General features: G+C 38.5%; 1 protein-coding gene across 2 annotated transcripts in view; it reads left to right on the forward strand.

Annotated features, from left to right (window-relative positions):
• The window catches only part of ANKRD42 (ankyrin repeat domain 42), a gene marked incomplete at both ends in the record, with an annotated part of 38,938 nt that extends 33,944 nt beyond the window's left edge, over positions 1–4,994 (forward strand). The window contains one exon of one of the 2 annotated variants that reach the window (XM_084245218.1): positions 4,874–4,994. In XM_084245218.1, the coding sequence (XP_084101344.1) occupies positions 4,874–4,963 (90 nt within the window). The remainder of the gene's footprint in view (positions 1–4,873) is intronic. The other variant, XM_084245219.1, reaches the window with a different exon arrangement.
• Between the last annotated feature and the right edge of the window lie 5,293 nt (positions 4,995–10,287).

The following is a 10,287-nucleotide window of genomic DNA, read 5'->3' on the forward strand; positions in this document are numbered from 1 at the left end:
TTCATTCTTCACAGCATAGCCGTAAAGCCTTGTTCTCTACCAGCACAGGGTTTCAGGAGCACTAGCTCAAGGTCCCTGGCTCTGGGCACACTGACTCTTGAAGTCCTGCTTTTGGTTCTACCAATTGTTGTGTAAATGAGTTAATGTCACTGACCTCACATGGCAGCTGTGACCTGGTGCACAGTTTCTCTCTTCTGCAGAAACTTCTGAGACTCAATTTCCTCATCTTTGAAGTGGGGAGAACACCCCCACGGGATTATATTGATGGTAAAAGAAATGTGTAGAAATCCTGGGGCATCTCTGTTTAATCTTACTGACAGTATTGTATATACTCCTTAAAATCACTGTCTCTTTTTTTCCATCCTTTCTGCTTTTTATATTTGAGTAAACATAGTAGGTAAGTAAATGTGTAGAACATCTGAGAGCTCAAGGAGTAAGTTTATTTTGCAGTCTAAATATATAAAGTGTAAATGAAATTAACTTTACATTCAGTGATCATTTATATGGATTCTTCATGCAGCTCTGACAAAAATCTTTCTCCTGCCACCTTCTGGTCGGGACCTGTGGTTGCATGCTGACGTGTTAATGCACTTAACATTTTTATGACTTTTCTAGTGCTTTCTCACATAGGCTCTCATCTTGGCCTGCATTCTCCTGCTTGACCAGCCCTTTCTCCCCTGTCCTCCTCCTTGTGGCGTGTCTTTTCTGAACTTGCTCCACGCCAACCCTTTGTTTAGTTTGTTCATATGTATTGAAAGTTTGTTCATATATATTGTTTAGTTTGTTCATGTATATCTTTCTCAACTTTCCTTCTCAGAATCCCTTAGGAACCATGTTATTCTTCAACCCTTTCCAAATCCTGCTGACCACACATGAGCTCTCCTTTCACTGAGTCCTTTGACGTGCTCTGAGTGTACCCCATCATTTGCATTACTGTTTAATTGGGCATTTGCTTTACCCACAGTCCTGAAAATTTAAGTTCTATGAGATCATCTAACTTACCTTAATAAGAATATCTTTGTCATCATCATCAACAGTTACTGAGTACCTTTATGTTAGATTCAGTACCAAGTGCTTTATATTCAGCAGGTATTAGCTTCATTTTATAAATAAGATCTAAATTTATATTATTAGTATATTGCAGTATAATTGTATAAATAAGTTATAATTTATAAGTAGATCTCAGAAAATACTTTGTGTAAAGTCCCAGGGCTTGTTACATGGGTGGCCACTTTCTGAACCTAACTGCCTTAGCCCCATGTCCATGATTTTAGCACCACTTTCTACTGCAATTATAACCCCTTGTCTTTCCTGCTCACTCACTGGGCTTATCAGAAGATGTATTTTGAAATATTTTCAAACTTTTGATGATAGTTCTTTAATAGAGCTAATTTAGTTTTGAAATTTTAAATATAAAATTTATAGTACATACATTAAGATGTTACTTATATTGGAATTATGTTTATTAACTCAACCATTTATTTCAAGATGTGTCTTAAAGTTAAAGTTAAGTGGATAAAACAAGTCAAAGGGAACACTGTAGGGTTTCTTTCTGACATGGGATTAAAAAAAGTTGATAGACTGAACTAAAATAAGACTTCAGTTCATTAAAAACAACATTAAATGGGTTGAAAAGGCAAGCCAGAAAGTAGAAAAGTTTCCATTCTTCCGTTTTCTTTTTCCTTCCCCTTCTTCTCCCTTCCCTGTCTTTCCTTGTTCCAGAATGTGTAAAGAACGTACAGAAATCATTATGAAAAATACAATTCAGTAAAAAACAAGTAAAACAAACAAAAATCCACTGAGCAAGCCTTGCACAGACATTTCACAAAATGGGGAAGATTTTTGGTTAATAAACATGAAAATGTATTCAGAATCATTAGTTTTCAGACATGTAAATTAAAACACAAATGGGATGCCCATATAGATTACCAGAGTGACTAAAATGAAAACAAAACAAGACAAAATGGACATTATCAAATGTTGGTGAGGATGTGGAGCTATTGGAATCTCTTATCTGCTACTTGTGGGAATGTAAATTGGCTTAATCACTTTAGAAAATGTCACTGTCTACTAAGGCAGTGTATCCACTTAGCTACAACTCATTAATTCCTAGTGGAATTAGTATATGTCTCTTGATGTACACAAATGGGCATTAAAAGACATGTGCAAGGATGTTTGCTATTAGTATTATTAAATGTAGAAATTTACTCATTTATGAATAACATTCAGCAAATTTTCCCCTCTTTGTTCTTTTTAGTATGCATATTGTACTTAAATAAAAGCATTTACCTTAGAAATTCTATACTAGACAGGAACTATAATCATTCTGGCAGAGATGTCTGCGCATAGACTTCTATAGCACTGAACTTCTCACGGCTTCCATCCCCCAAATCAGCGTCAGTCAGGAAGTTGGTGGGCTAAAGATTTGGTCCTGCTGATCAACATGCTTGCTAATCAACATGCTTGCTAATCCACCTCATCCAAGATTACTTCCCTGTTAAACTTACCCTTGCTTTCTCCTGATAAAGAAGCTGGGTTGGACTTTGTCATGGTCACAGTTCAGTGGGCTTATGTCAGTCCTTGGACATCTTAGCCCATGAGCCTGTATGATCCCTGGAGCAACTTGAAGGCTTAAGTGAGTTTTCCCAAACTGGGCTTTTAATCTAGTACTAGAAATTGCGATTTCTCTTTCTCTTTCTGTTATACTGTATTGACACTGTTAAGAGTCAGTACTAGGAATCAAGAAGGTGAAAGTATCTCCTTTTTAGTTTTATATACTTCTCATAGTGCATGGCATTTTAAAAAATAAGAATTCTATATAACTAAGTAATGATTTGTAGATGTATATACCCTATCAATACTTTCATGTGTGGTACTGTTAATCTTTTCCACAAAAACTTGTAAAGTCAGAGCAAAACAATACTGGTTTATACTCAAAAAATATATGTATGCCTAAGCACCATGATTCATATATTCATTATCTCAATATTATCATTCAATTCCTGAATTTAGGAAAAGACACATATTAGGGGAAAACATTTTTCTGGCTATAATTTATGATGAGAAAATGAGTAACTTAGTGAAGCTGGTAACCAAATGTAGAAACTTTTAGAATTTGAAAATTTGGAACTTTCAACTCTAAACAGAGGCCTGTTGAGGCCAATCACATATTTCATTTTGAGCTAGTTATACAGTAAGATGCAAGTTATATTTTTTGTGTTAGTAGAGGCTTTAATATTTAACCATTATTTCTAGAATATCTGGAATATTTAAAACCTTTAGAAGTCTGTATATGAGAGAGGTAAAGGAAAATAAATATATCTGTTTATGGAGGTCTAGTAACTGTTAAGCACTAGAAAATTGGCTATACTTCTGACAAATAGCTCTACTCTTTTCCAACATCTTTCATGCTCTTTCTCTAATTCCATCTCGTTGTATGACGTTAAAATCTTGCCCTACCTTATTGTCTTTCTTTCATGGACATATTTGCATCCATTCCCAAATACTCTTGGGGACTTTCTGAAACCTGGGCAGTGAATTGAGCACTTTATTTTATATCTGCTGCTTCCACCACAGATTCCTGAGTGGGAACCAGGTCTTACTTATTTATTTGCATACTTACCATATAGTATATATAGTAAACAGTATAATTATAGGAAATGAAAGATTGAGTAAACCCCGTTACATATTTGGTGTTGGTAGAAGCGTTGGTATTTGCTGGAAGATAGGATTGAAGAATGGTTAGGAGAACATGAACTTTTTTGTTATACAAAATCCAAATTTGAATCCTGCCACTCATTTAGGTTTGTAAACATGGGGCAGCTTGTTTAACCTTTTTGACTTCTGTTCCCGCATCTATAAAATGTTGGTAGTACCATCTGCATCACCTTGTATATATGTAAAATATGAAATGTAGTGGCACCAGGTGCTAAGTCTCAATAAAAGTTTGTTGCTATTAGGTGTCAGACCAGCTTTTTAAAGGAGGAGAGTGTATATATTACCTTTTGCAAATTCTCCATCTCTTTAAATTTGCAACTGAGAGAGGGGGAGGGAACAGGTCTGTAGTCTGTCTTTTCCAGGTGGTGTTGAGATCATGGCAATGGACGTCCATGTTCACACACAGCTGTATGACTTAAACTGACTGACCTCACGAGCAAAGATGTGGGCTGGAGAGCATTGGGAATCACCCGCTCAGCCGTGGGTTGGCTGTGGACAAGTGCTCTGGCTGTTCTTGGAGGCCCTGCTTTCAGGCTGTCTTGCCTAATGGCAGCAGAGCATTTTTGACTGGAAGAATTACGTAAAGATGATAAACATCTTGTGAGCACCCAGGGTATTTCTAGCCCTCTCTTGCTCCTTCCCATGAATTCTCTGTGCCAGGTCGTACAAAATGGATGGTGGGCAAACATGAGTACTACGATGGATGAGAAATAGAAACAGTGGATAGCGGACAAAGATGAGACAAGAGCTGGAGAGGGATGTTGTGTGAACACAGGAGGGAATGAAGGAGCCAGGAAGTGTGTTTCCTAATACCAGTGGGGCTTATAAATCCAGAAGCTGACATACTAACCCTTTGTATATTTCATTTAGCAATATATGGTGAATTATTGTAAGATAGACACAGAAATGAGCTGTTCTCTCTGGGGGCTATGTTAGGTAGAGAAAGGACTGGATGATTTCTTGGCCTCATAGTTTATGATTCAACCCAGTATTGTTACTTAAACTTTGAGAGTTTATTTATACAAAATCCCCAGAGAAAATTAATTCAGAGTTGTACATATTAGCATGGTTAATTCCTTTCTTCTGGAATGGACAAAACAAAAGATGAAAATGTTCTTCCAGCATTGAGATCTTATTTGGCTCTTTTCCTTTGTAGGAAGAGGACTCTTCTTGTGAGTCAAGCAAAGAGAAGCGGCGAGTGAAGAAAAAAGTAACTTCTGGGGGAGTTTTTGTAAGAAGATATTAATCAGTGTAATAAACTTTAAATAAACTTGCTTAATTTGTCTCTTCTTTTTAAAATTGATATAAATGTAAATCTACATAAGCTCTTTTCAGAAGTTATGATGTTATTCCAATTCTGAAAACAGACAAGTGTTACCATAACAAAGGAATTGTTAAAGTTATGTGGAGTTAGTTGTATTCCCTCTCCCAATAATTTTTTTACATATTTACATAGGCAAGTCAAAAACTAGATTTATGGATAATTGATTTTGCAAGTATTTCCATAAATTTTAAAATACATGATGTTGCAGTCCAGTCCTACATGCTAAAAATTATTCTAGACATTTAAACTTATTAGAAAAATCTATTATGGCTTTATAATAGAATTATAAAACTTTCTAGATAATACCACTTACTACTACTATAGAGGATATGATTTTTAATAACTTTTCTAATGAATTGAATTTTAAAAAGCATCTGATCTTGGGTCATTGCCAACGACCAGCCTTGGCAAAGTGTCGTGTCAGGAGTCCCTGAAAGGAGGAGACAGCCTAGGCGAAACTTTAAGGGCTAAAGGGAAGGGGATGAGGTAGTGAGGAGACACTGACACTGGATGAGGTGCAAGTATCTTCTACTGAGGGGCTCAGCAGGTCTTTATTTATTCATTTTTTGCAAGCAGTGAGATGACATCATCATGTGCATGGAAGCAAAGCAGAAACAATCAGTGCATTCTTTTCCCATAGACTTTTGGCTGCTACGTGCTCTCAGCAAGAAGGCAACCAACCTTCAAGGTTAATGGATAAAAAACTAAGCCTTACACTAAAACTCATTATTTTAGCTAGCCAATTACCTAAGACAGTTGATAGCCGCCAGTACACCCCTATCAGCGAAAGCCTAAGCATCCAAAGACTCTTCTATTCACATGGCCTTCAGCCGGAGACCAGCTGCTTTTCGGTTTCTACCAAGAAACTTCTTTTTTTTTTTTTTTTTAAATAAGGAGACCTATATATATATATATTTTTTTTTTTTTTTAAAGATTTATTTATTTATTTATACAAGCACTGGGTACAGTCAGAAGCATGAGAGGGTGAGAGAATTCACCAGAGTCAGAGCAGGGAACAGAACAGGCAGACCATCGAAACACACTGCTGGGGGGAGCAGTGGGCGGTCTGCGCGCCATGTGGGACCCTCGCCCGGTGGCCGGGGATCGAACCGGCGCTGCAGAGGCTGCGGGCAGCCTCGCAGCCCAGCGCTCAACCGCTGCGCCACCGGGGAGGCCCCCCAAGAAACTTCTTAATACAGTTAACTTCATTTAAAAATTTTTCTAAGAAACTTCTTTAAAAAAAGCAAAAGAAGGATTACTATAATCGTTGTGCTGGATGGCTTGTCATGCGTGCTCATGTACAACAAACTTTCCCTTTGTCAGGCAGGCCAAATTTACAGTGTTTGATTTTTAAGCAGGTAATTCTCCGTGCCATGTGCTTATAATATTCTTATACATATACTTTATTGCCCAATGTATTTTCCGAGTTTTTCTTATATGACCAAGAACAAAAAACAAAGGGATGTATATAGATTATAGATTAATCTTCAGCTTCATGGTGTGAGGCTCTTTGGAAATCTTTGGCCCCACCGTGTGAGGCCCTTTTTCTTCAGCCCCACGGTGTGAAGCCCTTTTCTTAGCTGCTTGCCAGTGTCTTACCTGGCTGGGGCAGCAAGGCCCCCTGCAACAGGTCATAAATACATTATCAGAAAGTAAGTTTTAGAAAAGGACAACTTTACAACAGCCAAGTATCTTACTCAGGAAAGTTTTACAGAAATGAAAATATACTCTTGTAAGAGGAAGTAAAAATCCCTTAAGATGTCTTTGCTAAGAATATGCATGTAAATGATCTGCTTTAGAATTTTATCATTGGTTTTCCATGCTTTATAAGAAAGGAATACAGAGGTGGCCAGAATGAAAAGACACTGCTTTATTCTTTTCCTTTCCCCTACTTTGCTGATCAGAAACAGCCATGGCTGGACCTCCCTGGTGGCACAAGGGTTACGACGCAACCTATGAAGCTGTCTGCAGCCACTGCAGCATGAGTTCGATCCCTGGCCAGGAAGCTGCCCACATGGTGCAGCAGACCTCTCCTGTCTCACCTGCTGCTCCCCTCAGCAGTGCGTTTCAGTTGAACTGCCTGTTCTGTTACCCCTCTGTCTCTGGTGAATCCTCTCACCCCTTACACCTCTGGCCTGTAGCCAGTTCTTGTATGCATAAATCTTAAAAAAAGAGAAAAGAAAAGAAACCACCGTGGCATTTCTCAGTTCAGTTCTCACTTCAATTCCCTCACATTCCCTACCCACCCACCCTTACCCCACTTAAGCTAGAAATTTTTTCAACTCTCTTGGAGCAGTTGTCTAGATCCTGGGTCACCTGTAGATCTGACTGCTAGCTTTGGGCACTGCTAGCCATAGCCTTGTCACTATATACCAGGCTGCCCACACGCTAGGCCCTGGTGTGCACTTCAAATGATCACAAAGGTCACCTTGACCCAGAATCACCAACAGCAGCTTGTCCTGACAGGAGTGCATTTGGTTAAGACCAGGTCAGGCTAGTCAAAGGTCTGTAAGCGAATGCCAAGGAAATTGGCTTAGCTATCATTATGATAACCTTTATGTTACTAGTTTAAGTTTTCGATCTATGGAAACAATAGTTGTTAACATTTGTTGGGCATTTAAATATGTGAGAGATATGTGCTATAGGATTCTAATCGGGAAGTTCACGGTCTTTTTTTTTTTTTTAAGATTTATTTATGCATACGAGAACTGGGGTACAGGCCAGAGGTGTGGGGAGTGAGAAGATTCACCAGAGACAGAGTGGGGAACAGAACAGGCAGATTGTGAAATACACTGATGAGGGGAACAGTGGGTGAGACAGGAGAGGTCTGCTGCGCCATTTGGGTAGCTCCCTGGCCTGGGATTGAAATCTTGCTGCAGTGGCTGTGGACAGCTTCATAGGTTGCGTCTTAACCCCTTGCTCCACCAGGGAGGCCCCCAGAGTCTGTTTTCTTAAAAGACTCTTGGAATCCCCACATTCGACATTTCCCTTGGCCTTCTAGGACTATTTACCTTCTAGCTTAGTTACCCTAAAGTTAATCTTAGTGCTGGAAATACTTTGTTATACTTATTCCAGTTATTTTTTTAAATATTTATTTTACTTATTTATGCATACAAGAGCTGGGGTGTAGGCCAGAGGTGTGGGGGGGAGGTGTAAGGGGTGGGGCGGTGAGAGGAGTCACCAGAGACAGAGTGGGGAGAACAGGTGGATCTACTGAAATACACTGCTGAGGGGAGCAGCGGGGAGACAGGAGAGGTCTGCTGTGCCATGTGGGTTAGCTCCTTGGCCTGGGATCAGACACATGCTGCAGTGGGTGGCAATAGCGTGATAGTGCAGAGACTTAACCTCTGCACCACCAGGAAGGCCCTGCTTCCCTCTATACTAGTGACACAGGAAAATAAATGACAATATTAATTTTTACACTTTATTTTGAAGAATACACAAGAAGTGCCTTTGTAAAAATGGGCACATGCCACGTGTTAAAAGGATAACTTTAAAAGCATAGTTTAATGAAGATCATTTTTAAACAATTCACAACTTTTTCGATCCAGTGCAAATTTATTGCATTAACAAAGCATTTCAAGTCTAGTGAATTGTCATCCATGCTTTTGTTGTTTTTACATTCTGAAAAGGAGTTAACTTTACCTCTTTAAGAGAGAATGTAATTGTTCTAACGTACCATATATAGTTTCTAGAGTGATTTTACTTAGTTACTAACCTTACATCTGAACATTTATCAAAAACTGAGAGCATCTTAAGAAGATGGCAGGTTAGGCTTTAAAGAATGGTACAAAAGGAGCTGTTTATTTGCTGGAGTATATGTTTTTACCACAAAGGAGTAAAATTTTCAGATAGAAAAAAAGAAATAGTAGCAGAGTATTGTAATAGGAGAACACACTTGGTGGGGAGGCTCTCTGGAGGTCACCAGTTACCTGTTTTTCCCTTTTTCCATAGTGTTAGGATTTACCTGGGCTGTGGCTGCTTAGGGTAAGTAAGGACTAACTTCCAAACAGTTCCTTTGTTGACAAGATGCTCTTACCACTCTGGAGAGTCCAAGGGTCTTAGAAGCTGTATGCCTAGGAAACAAAGGAAACTCCTAACCACCCCCAGCACTCAGAAAAGTATGAGTTTTAGGAGCTCTGTTCCAGAAATTGGGATCAAGCATCAAATATATATTTTGCTACATTATGTTAATGAAACACAAAAAAAGAAGTGAAAAGGTATAAAAGAGAAACCAGTAGAAATTCTGATATTTTGCTTCCAAGCTTCAGTAGCTTTTCCAGCTCTTGGGACAGCGGATCACTAGGGTATTAAGAGCGTGAGATTTTGAATTGAAGTCTGTGTGACTTTCCAAATGCATGGCCTTGGCTAGTTACTTGACTTAGTTTGTTTCTTTGTCTGTGAAGTGATTATCCCACCTCCCTAAGAGGACTGCAGTGAGAAATAGATGAGTTCATACTTGTTATTTAGCTGTTGTTTATAGTCAGTCAATGGGCGCTATTATTCTACAAAATGACCACCACTAATTTCAGCATAACCTGCCAATTTTTTCTTTATATTAAAAAATATTTAAAATGCTATCACAAGTCTAAATTGTTAAAGTATAACAAAATGGGTATTATAAATTTGGATTGTTTTTCGAAATGGTTAAAAATTTTCATTGACTTTTAATTAGTCCTTATATAATCTTGCCTCATTTATTTTATCGCACTAGCAAGTAGCGTGAATGAGTAAATTAGGATCTGAGGCCATAAGCAAGGAGAAAAGGTAGCTAGTCCTCTTGGAGGCTTCTTACTACTTGCAGAAAATGCCCCCCAAAGTTTAGTGTTCTCAGAAACGCAGTAAAAATGAAATGTCCTCAACATAACCATAATAAAATATTTAAAATTTTGGATTAAGGTGAATTGGGTGTATTTATATCATTTATTCTGGACACATTTACCAAGCACCTTCATAAATGCCAGGAGACCTCCTGGGGACTCAGTTTAGCATATGAAACAGATGTAAACAACAAAAGCAAGTCTACAGAGTGGTGCAGGAGCTGGAGCCCAGGTAGTTTTGAGGTATGTGGGAACACACTTTCCCCGCACCCCCCCTCCCCCAGATATTTCCATTCCTTAAACAAAAGTCTAACTATCTAAAATCTAAAACTACCACCAAAATGAAGTCTTTAAGGAAAAAAATACAGGTTCTGGCAGTAATGGGAAGAGGGTATGGTGTGTGTAGATTTCTATTTCATTATTGGA

Source organism: Talpa europaea, assembly GCF_964194135.1.
Source record: "Talpa europaea genome assembly, chromosome: 1".
Lineage (NCBI taxonomy): Eukaryota > Metazoa > Chordata > Mammalia > Eulipotyphla > Talpidae > Talpa > Talpa europaea.